The sequence below is a fragment of the Brachyhypopomus gauderio genome, chromosome 6, assembly GCF_052324685.1.
Source record: "Brachyhypopomus gauderio isolate BG-103 chromosome 6, BGAUD_0.2, whole genome shotgun sequence".
NCBI classification, from domain to species: Eukaryota; Metazoa; Chordata; class Actinopteri; order Gymnotiformes; family Hypopomidae; genus Brachyhypopomus; species Brachyhypopomus gauderio.
The window spans coordinates 21,905,883-21,927,026 of record NC_135216.1 but is presented as its reverse complement, the minus strand read 5'-3'; the positions used below and the strand labels follow the sequence as shown (position 1 = coordinate 21,927,026).

Sequence of the window (21,144 nt, the reverse complement as noted above, 5' to 3'; positions counted from 1 at the left end):
GTGGAAGCACTCAGGCAACGTTGTTGTATTCAGAGTGAAGGGTGCAGGTGGGCACTCACTCCAGGGAGGAGGGCGCAGAGCAGGATACAGGGAAGAGGAAGCCGTCTGTGAAAGGAAGAGTGCTGTGCGGGTTTATCTCACCAAACTGAATACTTTTTCTCTTCTTTGATATTTAAGCAGTAAATATAAAATAAAGGCTGAGGTCTAATATGTTAACAATAATATTCTATCAGTGTTGTCAGCAGAGTTGCCCTCAGATGCTTTCTTCTCTCATTTAGCCTTTTTTTGCTTCTTTTAATCTCAACTCAGAATATCAGTCCTCCCACCCAGTCATATGTTGGAGCTATGGCACATGAGTTTAGCCATGAAAACACTTTGTTAAGACGCTAAGAGTTTGTCATGTGCATAGGCAAACAAGCGTCATTACATTCGGAACTAACCTTCTAACATATTTACTGAATTGCTAAAAGTAGGTGTTTTATGCTTTATCAGCTGGTGTAGAATAACCATATCTCTCCTTGTTTATGCTAATCAGCCGGTGTAAAGTAACCATACACATCTCTCCTGGTTTATGATAATCAGTTGGTGTAGAGGAACCATTCACATCTCTCCTGGTTTATGCTAATCAGCAGGTATAGAGTAACTATATACATGTCTACTTATTTAAGCTAATCCCCCGAGTAAACATGTCTGCTGGCTTCTCCTTATGCACCTCCAAAACATCAAACCTGCTTCATACAGAAGGCCCAAGGATCCACTGCATTTCACCTTATTGAGGTCTTTTCCTGGAAGACCACGTATCACACAGTGTCTGCTGTGTCATTCCATTTTTCATCCACACACCACAGAACTGGAAGAAGCAGGTCATTTTCTAGAGTAGACTATCTAAAGGCCATATATTGAAATACCATACCATGCTTTGTTTTGGCCAGTACTATAAAACACTCTCAAGTAAAGCTTATCTTGCATATGGAATTGCTTGCAAGGCTAACATGCTATAAAAACAGGACTGCTTTTGCAGTCATATCAGAGAGTGTCAAATCTGCAGGCACTAAAATGCTGAATAAGGCACCACGGTGTTCTGTTCACGACAAAACCACAGTTCCATGAATAGACTACAATTGTACTCTTAGTTTACATACAAATCATTTTTTAAAGCAAACAGGAGAAACATTCTTGAGAAATGCAATTCTGCATTGACACACAAATCCCCCATAATCATACTTTTGTATGGGCTCATGAATATATTTATTTTATATTGGAATACCTCATGGACCTGTTGTATAACTTACTCAAGCTGTATGTTCAGTTCTGCAGGCTGTAGTGTAATGAAGAGTGCAACATGGGTGCTGTGTGAGAGAGGCACTTCATATCGCTCACGCTGCTTGTCTTTAGTTTTAAAACGGTGCGTGGTACTAACCACTTTGGGATTTATTAATCCCCTTAGGGAAATTCCTCAGTGTTCTCCCATTCACTACAGAGGAACACACACACCAGTTAGCACAGCGACAGTGACCACAGCACACACTAGGGGCAGCCTAGAGTCAGGCACATGACCCCCACCTACCCTAACCCACCTACTTCAGTGCCCAGGGCAGGTGGGTTAGGTTAGGTGGGGATTATGTGCCTTGCTCTAGAGCACTTCAGCGGTGCTTATTTCTGGTTCAGGGGATCAAGCTGCCAACATTTCAGTCCCACGTCTGCTTTTCTAGCTTTTAAAACGGTGGTAGCTTTTTGAAATTAATGATGGTTTAATCTTAGTAAGGACCAGGATTTAGGAAGGTTTATTGACCATTATTTGACCTTTTCGAAGATGTATTTGATGTTGCTCTCTTAACATTTTGGGAAATGGTAGTTCCCAGAAACTTGAAGGACTGGTTGTCACAGAGGTGCAGGATGTTGTGAGGGGAAGCAGTGCTGAAGGGTGTCTACAGTCATCTCAGCAGTCTTCAGTGTGTTCACATCTGAGTTGTTCTTACTGCACCAACAGCACCAGCCATTCAACTTCCTGTTGGTATGCAGACTCATCACCATCCTGGATGAGCGTAGTGTCTGCAAAGCTGCAGGAGTTTAAGAGCCGGTTCCTTGGAGTTGCAGTTATTTGTGTACACAGAGAACAGTAGTGGGCAGAGGACTGTCTGTACACTGGAGGTGACTTACCCCAGTCTCACCTGCTGTGTCCTGCCTATTAGGAAGCTCATGATCCACTGACAGTTGGGATACGGTGAGCAGAGGGTTTGTAGGAGAGCATGGAATGATGGTGTTGAACACTGAGCAGAAGTCAACAAACAGGACCCTTGCATATGTCCAGGGTGATGGTGAGGTTACGGGATGTAGTGCCATGTCCCAGGTTTTCTGTACTTTGTGATCTCCTTTGTCAGTGAGATCCTGACCTGCTTGTACAGGCTCTATCTCCACACCTGTAGGCTTCCTCCTTGGTCTGACCAGTGTGGTTGTGAACCATGGCTTGTTATTGTTGCATGAGCGAAAGGTTTTGTTGGCACACACACCGCACACAGCAAAGTGTGTTTTATAAAAATGTGTAGTAGTGGTCCAGTGTATTACTTTATCTGGTGGGACAGTTAATGGGCTGTCTGTATTTTGGCAGCTTGTGGTTTCATTTTGCTCTGTCCCCAAGGATTATGGAAATTGAGTCCATGTGTTTTTGTTACAGAACAGTTATTTTGTTGACCAGAGTTTGCAGTGTGTTGTTCATGTTGGCAAGGGAGCGGTATGTATGTAAACACTGCAAGGAATGAAAAAGGAAAACTACCACTGTGAATGGAAAAAAAGGCGTAGAGTTCATGCACAACGACTCCCAAGTTTGAGCTGCAGTATTTACATAGTACTGTGAGATCTGTGCGCCAACCTTCATTGATATAAAAGCAATTCCACGAGTCATTTTCCCCAATAGCTCTCTTATCCAATCCACTTAGGCAGAAGCCTGGCAGACAGGCGGAGCATCCGGGCAGCTGAATTTGAAAAGACCTTGTTAGCCCCTTTGGGGAGAAGCAGCTCATCCATTTTGTTGGTGTGAGGAGTGGAGATTCTCCAGGGGGATCCGTGGCAGCCCCGTTTGAAATCCCCACAGACGTCGCCTCGCTGGTGCGCTTCTCCTGTCGATGTGACCTTCACTTAATATAGAGAGCTGCTGAGCCTCTGACCCATATCGACAAAAACCCGCCTGGTTTGTGAAAACTGGTGGAAGCAGTTTCTTAAGCAGTTCTGTACAGAAAGTGATCAGAACTAAACAAAAACAAAGTGTTGTGATGAGGTTGACAATTATAATGTTGTACCCTGAATCCAAATTGATTCACGAATAATCTAAACATAGCAATTGAAAATTTAAAACACCATTTAAATATTTGATTTGATCACTTTTGATAACTGAAGGACCCAGTCAGAGCTCTGAAAGGCCAAAGAAAATCACTGTTGAAATGAGTAGGCCTACCCAAGCAGGGTTATTCCAAGGGCTTAAAATGACAGTGTGCTGGATGATAACCACACATTTTGTTTCCCTCCTTTCTCTCTCTTCCCTCCCACTGCCTCGTTTTCTATCTTCAGCAATGATGTCGACCCCAGATAAGACGGCACGTCCTGTCAGCGCTCCTGTCATGTCCCCTATCTCCCCTGGCGATGTGGCTCCTTCCCCCGTGGTGACATCAGTGGCACGGCTGGAGCACAAGGACGCAGCCACACCCACCAGTCGCCCCTCCCGATTGGCCGACAGGAAGGGCGAGGCAAAAACAGAGCGCTGTGTGACGGATGCCCCCAAAACGCGGGGCACCAAAGTTGAGGGCATACCTGAAATCAAGGTACCACACACATACAGAACATATTCACGAGATGCTCCATTTCAGAGCACCCCAATACATATGGAGATAACACTATATCTCATCACTTTTTTGAAATTGTGTGCGCGATGTGATTTTTGAATTTCTCGAGCGGTCATTGACGAAGGGCTGTGAGAAAACTCCTTCGGCCACACAACAATCAGAGCGCATCGCGCTGTTAGTGAAAGGGCCAATCTCTGCCCTGCTCAGTTCACTGTGACCGTGGGTGTGAGCGTGAAACCCCAGGGTGTGTTACTGTTTGCTGCAGCAGACGGTTGCCCGGCGTGAGAGGCGCCACCGCAGCAGTGCGGCCGAGACCGCCACCAACGGGGAGAGAAAAAGCCAGGTGTGTGTGCGCCGGGTTTCAGCCGCCTGCATGAAGCGCACGCATGAAGGTTTCAGTTAAGATGTTCACTTAACGCAAAATGTTGATGTGGTAATTTAACGCGACAGGCCTTTAGACTGGGCTACATTAACCTTGACTCATCCCCTGATCTGAGCATATAAGGTTAATATGTGAGGGTCTCTAATTTGACTCTTTGTTCTCCTCCCCGGGATGGTGGACAGTCCCCTAAAGCGGACGCAGACATGGTGCGAATGCGGAAGGTTAGAACTCATTCCTACTTGGGTGTTCCAGCATGAGGAAGATGCCAGGCTCCTCATCTTCACCCTCACTTCTCATCTTTCACTGTTTAAATAAAAAAAAAGGCAACATGCCATTCTATTCTTTCATTTCGTCGTCCTCTCTGGCTGTGTCTGGCTCTGTCCGTGCTTGTGTGAGAGCAGCGATACGAGATGGTGTTTAGGTTGTGATGATGAACCACTGTGGTCAAAGGTGTTGCTACAGTCTCTGCATGTGCTCATTGTGGTTTAGAGCACATGCTACCTCAGCTATTGTGTCTGTTCCTGGTTAAGATGTTTAACAAAGTCAAATCCTTCACTGCTGCTGTTTAAAAATAGACATTAGCCATAGGGTTCATTTTACTGGCCTTTTTAAGGTGGATTTTCATATGAATTTGCAGCACTGTTGTGTCCTTCTGATACTGCTGTTTTGCAGATAAAACACACATTACAAAAACCCTCTATTGTATTGCTAAATAATAAGGCATTCATTAACTGTGTATGAGCAAGAATAGATAGCATGTAGTCAGTGAAAACATTTCACTTCTACTTTCTTACTGGAATTTCAAGGCATTTCAATTTCAAAGCATACCTTTATTCAAAACAGAAAAATGTTTAGTCAAGACTTGTTTAATACACACTACATGCTCAAACCAATCTTTAGGTCACCCAGACCCATCGATCACACCGTTCCGCTTTACTGCACCTCTTGTATTTCATTTGGCACCATAACTACATCTCCCATCTTCTCTGCACACTGAATGCTGCTACAGGTCCAACAGTAAAAGTTACCTGGTTTAAGACTGTGATTTCTGTTTATTTATTCACTTTTTCTCTGCACTCAGATACCACCAACTCTTCCTCTTCTTTTTTGTTCCTCACAGAAAAGAGCTAAGAAACTTGAGGGTGAAACTATTTATATCAGGCATAGCAATTTAATGTTGGAGGTTTGTATGAGGCATCTGGGGATCATCCTTCTGTGGCTGTTTGCTGCTGCATGTCTTGGTGCATTTATCTGGTCTGTCTCATTTCTCTCTTGAATTAACTGTTCTCTTTTCAGTTCTTTGTTGCAACACATTCTTTGCTTCTTTCTTTCTTCTTTCTTTTGTAGTTTAACACTAAACACTTTGCATGCACTATTTACTTCAGAGATCCTAATGCAAGTATTGGCTTCTTTTTTATTTAGATTTAGCATTTTGATCTTGAAAAGTTTGGTTAACTACATGATTGGGAATGTTGTCTGTCTTATTATATATTATACAGTATATATATTTATTTATATATATATGTGTGTATATATTATATGTCCTCAATCAGGTAATACCATTAGTTTTATGTTTTGATTTCTAGTGCTGAATCAAGCTGGTAGCTGGATGTTAATGCATGTTGCTTTCTTTTAAGAACTTCTTAAAAGCATTTTGTTGTGAGGTGTACTGATTTCCAAACATGTTCTCCAGTCTGGGGATGTTTAGGTTTCTGAACACATTTTCCAGAGCACATTTTCAACAGCACATTCTCCAGAACAGATTGTCCAGAACACACATTCTCCAGATTTCCAAGCACATATTCTCCTATGCCTGTAAAAGTATTTTTTTCGCTCAGTGTACCTGAAGATCATTACCGTTTCTCCAAACCCACTGGGCTGCTTAGACAGATGACTTTGTAAATATTCTATTTCCATGAGAGTAGGAAAATGTGCACATTTGTTTGGCTTATTTTATTTGACATGAAATATTATAGATGCATACCGTATGGACATCCTTCCCAATCATAGTTAATAAGTGACTGAAAGACCTACTCAAAGCTGTTGCTGTTTTCACTGTGAATTGTGATCAGTGTTATGCCTTCGTGAAGACCTTTGAACTAAAGATTGGGCAACATTAACTTCATCTTAATCACATGTCTGACCTGTGTCACTCCTTTGCTGTTGTCTCTGCCTGTGATTAAACATGAGCCTTCCAACGGTATTCATTCATCACCCATCATGGCTGTTATTGTAGTGCTGTAATTAAATCTGAATGTGATCAAACCTAATATCCTCTAGCACACTGCTTGGTGAGACCTTTGTGGCTTAAATGATTTCTTTGTTTTTTTTTTTTTAGAACATCCAGACAAAGTCAAAATTTTCTGTTAATATATCTAGAGACTAATGTAGTTTTGATGTATCTAATGAGGTATTTTTAACACTTTGTTTAGTGCATAAATACAAAAATGTAATATAAATACAGAAGTGTTGTCCCTCACAGGCATGCTGGATCTCCCAGGCTTTGTGTGCATCAGGACTTTAACGCCATCTCTGCAAACCTGCACTCACAGTTACTGAAACATTCCCATTCAGACCTGCTGCTGTCTCCACATGTCAGTCAGTTCACGGAGAACTTTCTGGATTCACAGAAGTAGTTGTTGAGAACTAATCTGTTCCTGTAGCCACATTGTAGGTTACCGTAAATGGAGAACCTTTGTTTGTGAAATTGCCAATATGTCAATAATTAATGCCAGAGCCGTAACAAATGTCTCAGCAATGGCACAGTAAATTCTAGCAATAATTACACTAGAAAGCAAAATAAATAAAAAAATAAAAATAAGGCCCTGTGTGGGCCTAGAGGGGATATTTAAGATCTGATGACATGTGACTGGCAGCAGTGTAGCACTGGGATCTTGTTTGAGTGTTTCACTGTCCTTCAGCAACTCGCAGTCATTCTGTGTACCACTGGGGCATGTGCGGGCACTCTCTGTACTTACTCCACTCTTCACTGACGGAGCTGCTGCATTCAGCACAGGGGAGAGACGAGGGGTTTAGGGTTGAAATGAGAGATGGAGATGGAGAGAGTGATGCCTTGATGGTGCATGGGTGATGTGGCTATGCGCTTACGTCTTGTTGCGCGTAAACTGTGAATTATTTGTTCAGTGATGAGCAGCTCCTGTCCTGGAGAACCATAGCACAAAAGAGTTAAATGATTAGCTGAATGTTTGTCGGAGCAGGGCAGTCCTGCAGAACCATAGGTTGTTGGAGCAGGACAGTCCTGCGTGGTGCTGCTGGCCCTTCAGGACAGGTTCTGCTCAGTCTCTCACTAGACATCCCGTGTCGCAGCACTGAAATAATGAAATCTCTCCTCTCTGATTCCTTCCAATCTTGGTCCTCTATCCATTTCTTTGTGTTGTTTCTCTTTCTCACTCTTTTTGTCTTTGTCTCAAAATCTTCTTGCCCATTCATTACCTTGTCCTGCTCTTCATTTCTCTCTGTCCTTTCTCTTTGTATCTTTCCCCCTCCTGACCCCTTTCCCACCTCTGCCACCTTGTCCTCCCTCTCTCACTCTCTCTCTCTCTCTCTCTCTCTCTCTCTCTCTCTCTCTCTCTCTCTCTCTCTCTCTCTCAGGACTTGGATAAGACTCAGTCAGAGATCATGCGTCACCACAGCAGTATCAGTGAACTGAAGCGTAGCTTCATGGAGTCTGTGCCTGCACCACGGCCCAGTGAGTGGGACAAGCGCCTGTCCACGCATTCGCCCTTCCGCACGTCCAGTATCAACGGGCAGCTGCAGCCTGATGCGGTGAGTGCCCGGCCGTACGTAAAAACACCGTTATATAAACTCTTAATACGCTAATGCATGAAGATGAAAAAGGTCACCCTGAACTGAGCTATCCTCTTTTATGTATTATTGTATAGTTTCTATATGTGGACTCAAGGAGCTAAAGAAACTAAATAAGAAGAAATTAAATAACTAACAGTATTTAGAGCCTTTTTTATAAAGGTACCTGTGTATTAGAAATTTAGAATCAACATCAGAAATCTGAATTGTTTTGAATGCTTTAATCCACTTGGTGGCGCCCTCATTATTATAAGTTCATCAGTTTGATCACAGAAAGGACAGTGTTGTACATCTACATTCTGGAGCTTTCTGAGTAGGGCTGTTAGACATTAACCATTTACAGATGTTTTGTTTTTTATTTACAAAGACGTTTCCTAAGATTTTTTTTTTAGATGAAGTGTCAGTGAGATTTCTTTGGGGATAAAAAATCTGCTGTTTTTTTTTTTCTTTGAAATGACAAACATCCAGTTTTCCATTACAGTCAAAGTTTGAAATACGTTTGTGATATTATGGTTCTACCTGTCCAACATAGTGTGAGGGAGTTTAATTTGAATGACCTGCTGTGGAAATTCCCTCAAAATATGGACATATTTAACAAATGTATCTGGCTGTGTGATTACGCTTTGAAGAATGAGTGTATATGTGTGTATTAATGCATACAGGTGCAGAAGGTGCCCACACTTCCACCTGTGCCCAGAGTGGTGGGTGGGGTCTCAGAGGTAAAGGTACTCTTATTTGGGCTTTACTGGCCGGGCTGTGGCAACCAATCAGAATGGACTGGCGTTTCTTTATGATAATAAAGAACGGAGCAAAACAATAACACATCTGACCGCTAGATGCTATGGCCATGGCGGAGTTAGAGCAGCAGCTGTCCTCAACACACAGTGCTGCTGATCCTGCCCCCTTTGTGCAAAGCCCGCCCCTCTACTGCTGCCTCTGCTCTCTGTATGGCTGCTGCCAGCTTAAGTCTCTGTGCTTGATCTGCCAATCGCATGGCTGAGTTCACTCTGCATACTGAAGCTGCATGACCATGTGTTGTTAATTGTACATGAGAATCAAAGAAAAGGACTGATTGAAGAAGTACAAAAAAAAGACAAAGTCTCAGCCGAAGACGACAAACTGACTCGTCCTCCTTTCCATGTCATTGTCCTCTCACTGTCATCTTCCTGTCCACCCTCCACCCCCTCAATGGTTGTCTCGTGTTCTCTCACCCCCCCCCCCCCCCCCGTCCTGTCATTCTTCATATTGTCCTTCTTTTTGTCCTGTTCTGCCGCTCTCCCCTCAAAGTCCTGTCCTGGGTCCCAGACAGAACCTCCTCACCCCTGCTCACCATCCTCCCCATCCCCAAGGGCAGGGCGGCGTGGAGACCCCGGGAGAGGGGCTCGGCTTCCTGCTTCACGACCCTCCTCCGCACAGGCCTACTACACTATGTACCAGTCTCAGACCTGAGGCACTGCATACGTCTGCACACACACACACACACACACACACACACACACACACACACCCATGCACTTACCTTCCACATCGCACACCACTGGATCCATGGTTCCAGTTCCGTTCTCACAACTCCTTCAAAAGCACACAACTCTTATTGCAACTCAAGCAGCATACCTGTTGGGCTTGAGTGAGTGCCATCATCATTATAAGCTATTTCAAGCTGTTTTAAAGTGTGGTGGCTCCCATGTCTGGCTGTCAACAGGATCCAGCCATGCCTCCTGGATGGATAGTGAGGACACTGCACCAGTGATGTGGTTGAGCCAAGCCCTGCAAGTTTCTTTTATGGCATTTCTCTCCCTCAGTGATGAATGTTGCACTGCCAAGTTGGGTTTGCACTGGTGTTTTACTGTATCTGCCAAATACAGATCCTTATTATGTTTTAGCCATAGAGCCAAATTCCATGAAGCCCCTCCAGCTGTGTGCCACCATTGCTGTAAGGGTTCAGTCCTTTCTTGTCTACTCACTGCCACCATCTCATTCTGTACATTCCTCAAAACTACCACCAAATACATGATTCCCAATCAGAATCCTTCCATGTTTCCTGTCCTCCATCCCCCTGTGTCACCCAACCCACCACCCCTTCCTCATGTCTGTTCATTGTTCTGTGTCTCTCTTGGTCTCCTGTTGTCTGGTGCAGCGATGGAGACGCGCTAAGGCCAGGTGCGCCCGAGACCAGGTAAGGGTCAGGTGGGCTCCCGCACTTGGATCCCCGTACCTCCTGCAGCACGGGACGGAGGAGGAGGAAGACTACGATGCGGACGATGGAGGCGGTGTTGAGGGCGTCGAAGAGGACGAGGCTCAGAGACGCACACTGCATGTGTCCATAGCTGTGCTAGCGGAGGAGGAGAGGGAGGGAGTCCGGGCCTGCCGGCTGTTGCCCGGGGCCCTACGCCGCTTGCGTCTTCCCTTCTTCCTGAGCAGCCTTCTGCTGACGCTCCTCACTCTGTGGTGGCTCGTCTTCCTCTAAGCACTTAAAATCAGAAGAGGAGGAGGGCGAACACCGAGTCTGCCAGCAAGCGCAGGAGTGAAGACCTGAGTGGGGGAGGGGGGAGCAGCGCCAACAGTCTGTCCTGTTTACCACTGTGACTGTCTGGATTCGCTTGGATCTAAACCCATTGTACCTTGACTCACGTAGTTTTTTAATGTGACTATTATAGTCACAATTGTTCCTTAATTTCTGGGGTTATTCACTGAGCTCTATTGCTCAGCAGTTTGTGCAAATTATTTGTGACAAAAGACAGACCATTTGCCAAGGAGACTACTAATTTCCAGGAAACAATTTTTGTTGACTGTCAAAAAATCCTTTCACAAAGCATTTTTCCAACTGAGCTCTGTATCCTCTACTCAAAGTTTCAATTTTAGCACCAATTATATTCTACACTGTTCTCTTGTTTCTATTAAGTTTGCATTTGGCAATCTGTCAAGTAAGCGGTGGCAGCAGTGGAGTTCATAGAATAGTTTTCCACCCACCATGTTGTATTTGTGTGTTTGTTCCTGGACACCAGGACAGTCCCGTAGGAACCCCGGCACTTTTGCACAGCTCCTGCGTTAATCATTAGTCTATTGCCAGCATGTGAGTGAAGCAAAGAACATCTGTCTAACAGATCAGACAGCTAGATGTTTATGTTCTGTGTGGCCTGAGTAGGACAACCTATCAGGTGATGTTTAAAACACGACACTCACACCCTGTGTGATTCATGCCATCCACATTCCTCCTCCACAGGAGTCTTCCGGCCTTAATCTGCAGTGCTTCGGTAGGGCATGGTGTAATTTTAAGAAATTGTTGCATACCAAAAACTAAATTACCTTGCTAAGTGCTCGACTGCCATTGGTGGAATTCAGCTCCCTCTGCGTGGTTTAAATTCCATTTGCGTGTGGTAACAATCAGCAGTAGACCTCCTGGGACGAGGAGCAGGGAAATGAAATGAAATGACGATCTGTGGTTCATCATAGATACGTTAGTGGCCTTTACTGAGGTGCGCGTTAAGCTTGAATTGGACCATCACTGAAATCTGTTCTGTGAAAGATACTCATTATCAATTCTGTTGCATTTTGAAATCCTCTTTGAAGGTATGAATGTCTATATGCCCAGAAATACCACATTTCCCATTGTGTTTATGCTATACAGTTTGAAATATTGTTATTGCAGTCATTCATACTTTTTTCCATAATTTGTGATGATTGAAGATTGTATTTGAAAATGTGTTTTAAATACTTATTTATTGCACATTGAGAGCTCATTGTGGACGTCCATTAGTTCATCCATAGCATATTTTGTTTTACATTTAGATTGCACTGACCATAAAATGGAATGCATTTTACTTTGAAGAATATCTACATCTACATTTCTGGAATTTATAGGTTGTTATTTTTAGATGTGTAGGCTCGGTTGTGAAGATGCAATGTAGGGTATTCACTGTGTAAACAACTTCTGGCTTTCCTGGTTTAACCTGTGTTGTTTTGTTACCCCCTGAGTCACACAAGGTGGTGAAACTTTAGAGCAGAATTCCTGGAATAATAAATGTAAATATAAATTTCAGGTTTGGGGGTTTGCTAATTATGAGCATTTCCCTCTCTTAAATGTGTTTGCAATGATACTAATGGGTGTAATGAAGAAACATTAGTGCTTCCTTCCGAGACTATTCCATCCATTTCTTCTTTTCCTCTTGATTGAGAGAGTTTCCTACCCCCTTTTTAATTTAGCTCATAACTCTGAGATGAAACACTTGCAAGCCTCTAATTACAAGAGCTGTAGTGGTGAGCAGTGCTTTTGAAAACGCCACATGCTGCGTTGAGGGTTTGGCACTGACACCCAACCCGTTTCCCTGCGTTTACATCCACTTCAGCAAAAATCATACCCACCCCAGCAAAAAGTGACATTGAGTCTGACAATAAAATACTTTAAAGTAAAATTAAAGCAATACTTGAAAACTTTGGTTTGCATATAATCTGCATATCTGACCTGAGGACTGGGGTAATGAGGGTACATGAGGCTCCTCTTAGGCCCACTGTGTATACAGAAGGACTGTGTTGTATAAGATCTGGTCCTCATCCTAGGACACATGTGGGTGTGTGTGAGTGTGTGTGTGCGCCTCTGCGATGATCATGTCATGATGCGTCTGCTCCTGTGGGATGTTGGTTTCACACTCTGTAATTACAGTCTACAGGCAATTGGATTTTCTTGTTGATTATTTAGCCAGCAGAAAAAGAAAATATCACATTTGCATCCACATTCTGACATTAAGAAGACAGAGTGAAGACAGAGTGAAGACAGAGTGTGCTACGTGGGGGTCAGAGATAGCTGCATGGAATGTAATATGTTTGCATTTCTTCATGAATTTAAAAGATCAGAGAAAGGATGATTGCATTGGCCCCATGGTTCTGGGCTTCATTTTTCTTACTTAATTAGATTCCCATAGGTTTATGTTGAAAGATGGAAAGACTGATCTTGATGGTGTAGACTGGAAGAATGATAATTAGTTTTAGATTTAGACACCCAATGATGCATTTAAGGAATTGACAGAAGCTCATTACATACTTTAAATTGGATAGCTGGGAATACTTTGGTATTAAAGACTGCCCTTGAGTGAACTTACAGCTGTTACAGGTGAATTCACAGTGTCTAAGTAAAGTCAGTTACAACAGAATGACAACTCTCCTCTCACTGTTTCTGTGTTGACTTCCCTCACAGTCCCCTGTGGTGAAGAAGCATACAATCACCATTTCCGATGTTACCAACTCCCTGCGCGGTGAAATCGTCACCAAGGAGGTTCCGGTAGTGCACACTGAGACCAAGACCATTACCTATGAATCTGCCCAGGTGAGGGATAGTGCGTTGGTGGCAGGCTGATAGTGGTTTCCATAGCTACGGTAGGAGCCCTGGTGTCGTGCGTTGAAGGTTATAATTTGTGCGCCGATAGGCACCATTATATAGTTTGGCTCTACCACAGACTTCACTGGTGTCCCGTCAGTGACAGCACTGACCTGTTTGGTAACCCTCCTCCACCCCCATGACCAAACTGCTTGCTATGTCATACAGTTGCATTGTGCATTTGTTGGCTTCCATATCATAATGGGTCAAACACCCAGTGCACTAACATAAGGATTATTTAGGGTTCACACACACATAGTGTGGGAACCCTATTGTAATTGTTAGGATTTTTAGGGTTCACACACACATAGTGTGGGAACCCTATTGTAATTGTTAGCGTTTTTCTTATTATTAGGGTTCACACACATAGTGTGGGAACCCTATTGTAATTGCTGGTATTTTTCTTTCTTCTTCTTCTTATTATTATTCTTTTGCCCATTTTGCTGTCTAAAAATGATACTGCAGCCTAAACCGTAAGGCCTAGACACACCAAACTTGCCAAACTTGGTCTCTAGGTCAAAAGGACCACACACACTTATAGGGACCCACATCGGCCTGATGGTGGCGCTATAGCACACTATGTGACTTTTTGGCCCATATCTCCCATACCATAAGTCATAGAAACAAAATTCCACTTCCTATGCATTCCTTGGCTCAATTCAATAGGACATTTCATATACAACTATGAAGCTCCGCCTACTTAGATTTTTTGCTAATTTGCATAATATGCAAAACCTACTTTTGCCTACTACTCCTTGGTTTTTCATCTGATCACCACAATCTTGGTATCAAACTACTCAGAAGAATCTCATTATCAAAACCTATCGACAACATTGTGACATTTCCATACAGCCTGGTTGTCACATGTCAATCAATAGCTCTGAGGCGTGGCCAAATTTACTTCAGCAGCTATATCTCAGCAATGCTTTGACCAATCTTCATGAAAACTTATCAGTTGTTAGGACACATGACTCAGAGGTCACAGGTCAAAGCTGGCCACGATTGTCCAATAGGGGGCGCTATAACTTGGGAAAAACTGTTTCTCAGAAACTATTAGTCACATCAAGCCAAAACTTTACAGGCATCATCATGGGGTCAAGTGGTATCAAGACACACAATGATGACCTCATCACTCAAAAAACATGGCCGCCATAAGCCAATTAATTTTAATTTGAATTAATTGGCCATTTGACAGACTTACCATAGGTACATACACATGAAACTGACATGGTATGTTCATGTACACACCCTCTAAGACATACTCATGTTGAAAGGGAATTGCACCACTAGGTGGCGCTATTCTAGAAAATCCTGAATTTCTCCTACATATTTTCACTTATCAAGAAATGCTTGCACTCATATGATTGTATGCAGAATTCCTAGCAACTTTCTAATTACATGTGCTTTGCAAAAATGTACCACTTTTTCACTATTATCAAATATATATAACTTGTCATTTTCATACTAGTCCTAGCATTTTAACTCCATCACCTTAAATCACACCTTGTAATACTCAGCAGACTCTGAAATGCTAAGATTAGCGAAAAAATCCTAAGGTTTTGACAAATTAATATTTTTCATATGCATCACAATGCTACCATCATAACACATCAAATTCACAGTTCAATAACTACGCCATAGTATGTCTGATTGTTATGAAAATTGACATCCACATTCACATGACCAGTGTGGTCCTATGTGCCAATTTTGAGCCAAATCCGTCCACAAACAGCTCTACAGTGAATATTTTCATTTTCCATACTCAGCCGTGCAGGGAGAAGTAGAGACACACGCACGTGCCATTCTCGCAGACACTGCCCCCCCCTCCTCCACTCCCCTCACACTCCCCCTTGCTTCTAACACTTTACAACCCATGGGCTCTACCTCCCCCCCTCTCTTTCACATGCACTTACAAAAACACAGGCCTCTGTAGCTTTCACACTGCCCTTGCCATACCTACCCATTTCTCTATGAGTAACCCAGATACAAACACACAAACTGACGTTTAGCTTCTGTTTTTGAAAACACACTCTCTCTCTCTCTCTCTCTCTCTCTCTCTCACACACACACACACACACACCTACTTATAGGTTTAACATACACACTGCCCTAGCCATGTATACCCATTACTCTTTGACTAAAACACACACACACACACACACACACACACACACACACACACACACACACACACACACACACACACACACACACACATTTAACTTTTTTCTCCATACAGACAATTATGCTTCATATACACAGTTCTCTAGCCATTTCCAACACACTAACTGATGTTTAGCTTATTTTTGTCATCCAAAGACACACTAAGATAATCTCAGCAAGTGATTTAGATCTATTATCTGAATTGTTTTGCCATTACAATGTTTTGTGACCTTTTGGGCCTTGGTGACTCATATGCCAGTTAAATGGACACTGATACTTCAGAGCACGCTACATGTATTCAAATCCAAGGTTAATTATTTACTCTAAACAATCCTATATGGCCCATGGGCCCCTGCATATCTTCTTGAGATTCAAGACAATTGACATTGGGTGACTTTATTTGCTTAATCTGATTAATGTCAGAACATACACTACCACAAACACACACACAAACACACACACACACACACACTTCTACCTAAATGTATGTATAGTTTGTATGCATATTTATAGTATATGTATAGTATATGTCAGTCGTGCCAGCAATGTCAGTCGTATCAGTCATATCAGGCATGCCATGCCAGTCATGTCAGTCCAGTCATGTCAGTTATATCAGTCATGTCAGTCATGCCAGCCAGTCATGTCAGTCGTGTTCTGCCAGTCATGTAAGTCGTGTCATGCCAATCATTTCAGTCCAGTCATATCAGTCATGTCAGTCCACATTCATACTTTGAATACACGGACAGTCATGTTAGGCGTGCAAGGTGTGCAAGGAGTGAATTAACAAAGCATAGTCTCTGGCTCCCTCAATCTCTCTCTGTCGGTAATATACAGGCCCAATCATGTATAGACACAGGCAGGCCTTCCTATATTGTTCACATAGATGCAACCCTAGCCAGATGTGCTATTTCTGTGTCTCCTTTTCTGACACACGCAGATGTCAGTCATGTCATGCCAGTCATGTCACTCATATCAGTCATGTCATTATTGTCATGCTAGTCATGTCACTCATTCCAGTCATGCCAGTTGTCAGTCATATCAGTCATGTTATTTTTGTTCATCATGCCCGTGAAGTCATTCCAGTCATGCCAGTCATATCAGTTATGTCAATCATGCCAGTCATGTCAGTCATGTTATGGCAGGCTTTGCAGACTACATTCATACTTTGAATACATGGGTAGTCATGTTATGCGTGCTAGGTGTGCAAGGAGTGAATTAACAAAGCATAGTCTCTGGCTCCCTCAATCTCTCTCTGTCGGTAATATACAGGCCCAATCATGTATAGACACAGGCAGGCCTTCCTATATTGTTCACATAGATGCAGCCCTAGCCAGATGTGCTGTTTCTGTGTCTCCCTTTCTGACACACGCAGATGTCATCACACACTATCTGTAGAGCACACACTGGCCAAACCCAAACAGCTTCTTTTCACTTTTATTTTCCAATATCTTTCACACTGTAGGGCCTAGAAACAAAATTCTACTTCTGTTGCATTCCTTGGATCAAGCCAAGATGTACTGCTTAAATAAAAAAACACAAACACACATACACACAAAGCTAATCACAGCATGTGATTTACTTCTGATCTGAATCATTTTGCCAATTTTTTGGGCTTTTTTGCCTTTTTCGTGTGTGAACCCGCAATTGCCGCTTGCGGCTATTTAGGGTTCACACACGTAGTGTGGGAAACCTATTGTAATTGCTCGAATTTTTCTTTTTTCTTCTTATTAGGGTTCACACACGTAGTGTGGGAAACCTATTGTAATTGTCGGGTTTTTTCTTTCTTATTATTATTATTATTATTATTTTTCTCCGCATAAAACGCATACTGCAGCCTAGACCGTAAGGCCCAGAGACACCAAACTTGGCAGAATGGTGTAGTCTCTTTGCGAGACCGTGCTAAAGCACAGAGACCCACATTGGCCTGATGGTGGCGCTATAGCGCACCATTTTGCGTTTTGGTCCATATCTCCCAAACCGTAGGGCCTAGAAACAAAATTCCACTTCTGATGGATTCCTTGGCTCAAGCCAAACAAAAAAGCCTCAAGAACCATTAAGCTCCGCCTACTTAGATTTTTTGCTAATTTGCATAATATGCAAAACCTACTTTTTTATACTAGTCCCTGGTTTTTTATCGGATCACCACAACCTTGGTGTCAAAATATTCAGGAGAATCTCATTATCAAAGTTGCTTAAAAACATTTTGAGATTTGCATATAGTCTGGCTGTCACATGTCAATCAATAGCTCCGAGGCGTGGCCAAATTTACTTAAACAGCCATATCTCAGCAACGCTTTGACCGATCTTCATAAAATTTTAACCGTTGTTAGGGCACATGACTACGAGGTCATACGTCAAAGCTGGCCACGATTGTCCAATAGGGGGCGCTATAACATGGGAAAAACTGTATCTCAGAAACCATTAGTCACATCAAGCCAAAACTTTACAGGCATCATCAGGGGCCCAAGTGATATCAAGACACGCAATGATGACATCATCACTCAAAAAACATGGCCGCCATGAGCCAATTAATTTTTATTTGAATTAATTGGCCATTTGACAGACTTACCATTGGCCAAACAACATGAAACCTCACCACTGTGCATATCCCAGGACTATGTGTCATGCTGTGCAGTTTTAAAACATTTGGCCACTAGGTGGCGCTATTTGTGAAAATCATGCATAACTCCTCCAAATTTTCACTTAGGAACATGCAACTTGTTTCTTTTTATTCCTTGCAGTAGACCTGACAACTTTGCAATTACAAGTCCTATTAAAAAATGCATACTTTTGTCACATTCATCTATTGTTTGAAAATAGCTATTTACAAACTAGTCATAGGAATTTGATCCAATTATGGAAAAATTGCTATGAGCATAATCAGTAGACTCTGTAGGTAAAAACTGATTAAAAAAATGTTGGATTTTTATTTATCTGATTGGTCCATTTTCCCATTATATCATTGTGGCCATGCCATATATGACCTATATTGCTATAACTCATAAACCATGTATGCAATCAACTCCCAATTTGAAAGGCTTTTATATCCTGAAGTCCTTGTGAGGTATGCCAAGTTTGGTTCAAATTGGCCTGTCGGGGGCGCTACAGTACCCAAAAACCTAAGAAAACATAAAAACTCATGCTGCAATCTTGTTATGCAGAATACAGACAAGTAATTGGTCTTGTATGATCCAGATCAATAAGTTCTATAACATTGCAATTGCATCTTATAACAAAAAGTGCACTGCCTGACCAGAAATGAACCTTTTAATTCACCAAAATGTCATTGCATTACTGATATTAATGAGATATCAGTATGATGGTACTTGGGCTCCATCTAGTGGCCAAACACCGAAACTGACTGAAAACTATTGCTCACATGAAACACCACACAAACACACACAAAGCTGATCTCAGCATGTGATTTCGTTCTGTGATCTGAATCATTTTGCCAATACACATTATTTTGATCCTTTGGGCCTTTAGTGCCCCAATTGAACATTTTTTTGCACATTGATTTATTTGTGCATTTTTTCCACTCAAACAGCTTCTTTTGGGTCTAAAGGACCTATTGGGTCTATTGCCTATTGAACCCAAGTGGCCTATTCGTGTGTGAACCCGCCAATTGCCGCTTGCGGCTATATTTATTATTATTATTTTTCTCCGCATAAAACGCATACTGCAGCCTAGACCGTAAGGCCCAGAGACACCAAACTTGGCAGAATGGTGTAGTCTCTTTGCGAGACCGTGCTAAAGTACAGAGACCCACATTGGCCTGATGGTGGCGCTATAGCGCACCATTTTGCGTTTTGGTCCATATCTCCCAAACCGTAGGGCCTAGAAACAAAATTCCACTTCTGATGGATTCCTTGGTTCAAGCCAAACAAAAAAGCCTCAAGAACCATTAAGCTCCGCCTACTTAGATTTTTTGCTAATTTGCATAATATGCAAAACCTACTTTTTTATACTAGTCCCTGGTTTTTCATCCGATCACCACAAGCTTGGTATCAAAATGTTCAGAAGAATCTCATTATCAATATTCCTGGAAAAAATTGTGACATTTGCATACAGTGTCGTTGTGACATGTCAATCAATAGCTCTGGGGCGTGGCCAAATTTACTTAAACAGCTATATCTCAGCAACGCTTTGACGGATCTTCATAAAATTTTAACAGTTGTTAGGGCACATGACTCCAAGGTCATAGGTCAAAGCTGGCCACGATTGTCCAATAGGGGGCGCTATAACATGGGAAAAACTGTTTCTCAGAAACCATTAATCACATCAAGCCAAAACTTTACAGGCATCATCAGGGGCCCAAGTGATATCAAGACACACAATGATGACATCATCACTCAAAAAACATGGCCGCCATGAGCCAATTAATTTTTTTTTAATTAATTGGCCATTTGACAGACTTACCATTGGCCAATCAACATGAAACCTCACCACTGTGCATATCTCAGGACTATGTGTCATGCTGTGCAGTTTTAAAACATTTGGCCACTAGGTGGCGCTATTTGTGAAAATCATGCATAACTCCTCCAAATTTTCACTTAGGAACATGCAACTTGTTTCTTTTTATTCCTTGCAGTAGACCTGACAACTTTGCAATTACAAGTCCTATTAAAAAATGCATACTTTTGTCACATTCATCAATTGTTTGAAAATAGCTCTTTAAGAACTAGTCCTAGGAATTTGATCCAATGATGGCAAAAATGGCATAGGCATAATCTGTAGACACTGTAGTTAACTACATATGGAAAAAATGTTGCATTTTTATTTGTCTGATTGGTCAATTTTTCCATTATATCCTTCTGGCCATGCCATAAATGACCTTTATTGCTATAACTCATAAACCATGTAAGTGATCAACTCCCAATTTGAAAGGCTTTTATACACTGAGGTCCCTGTGAGGTATGCCAAGTTTGGTTCAAATTGGCCTGTCGGAGGCGCTACAGTACCCAAAAACCTGAGAAATCATAAAAACTCACGCAGCAATCTTGTTATGCAGAATACAGACAAGTAATGGGGCTTGTATGATTCAGATCAATGAGGTCTATAACATTGCAATTACATCTCATAACAAAAAGTGCACTGCCTGACCAGAAATGAACCTTTTAATTCACCAAAATGTCATTGCATTACTGAGATTAATGAGATATCAGTATGATAGTACTTGGGCTCCATCTAGTGGCCAAACACCGGAACTGACTGAAAACTATTTCTCACATGAAACACCACACAAACACACACAAAGCTGATCTCAGCATGTGATTTAGTTCTGTGATCTGAATAATTTTGCCAATACATATTATTTTGATCCTTTTGGGCCTTTAGTGCCCCAATTGAACCTTTTTTTGCACATTGATTTATTTGTGCATTTTTTCCACTCAAACAGCTTCTTTTCACATTTTGGGGTCTAAAGGACCTTTTGGGCCTCTGCCTATTGAGGCCAAGAGGCCTATTCGTGTGTGAACCCGCCAATTGCCGCTTGCGGCTATATTTATTATTATTATTATTCTTTTTCCCATTTTGCTGTCTATAAATCATTCTGCAGCCTAAACCGT

The 21,144-nt window shown here is 42.3% G+C and overlaps 1 protein-coding gene across 9 annotated transcripts in view; it reads left to right on the top strand.

Moving 5' to 3' along the window:
• epb41a (erythrocyte membrane protein band 4.1a) overlaps positions 1-21,144 on the top strand; it is an 83,544-nt gene that overhangs the window by 27,578 nt on the left and 34,822 nt on the right. For 2 of the 9 annotated variants that reach the window (XM_077009682.1, XM_077009678.1), the window contains exons 12-16: positions 3,565-3,815; positions 4,102-4,179; positions 4,401-4,439; positions 5,339-5,401; positions 7,831-8,004. In XM_077009682.1, the coding sequence (XP_076865797.1) occupies positions 3,565-3,815; positions 4,102-4,179; positions 4,401-4,439; positions 5,339-5,401; positions 7,831-8,004 (605 nt within the window). Of the gene's footprint in view, positions 1-3,564; positions 3,816-4,101; positions 4,180-4,400; positions 4,440-5,338; positions 5,402-7,830; positions 8,005-8,705; positions 8,763-9,330; positions 10,135-13,234; positions 13,364-21,144 lie in introns of those variants that run through there. The other 7 variants (XM_077009681.1, XM_077009674.1, XM_077009673.1 and 4 more) reach the window with 7 other exon arrangements.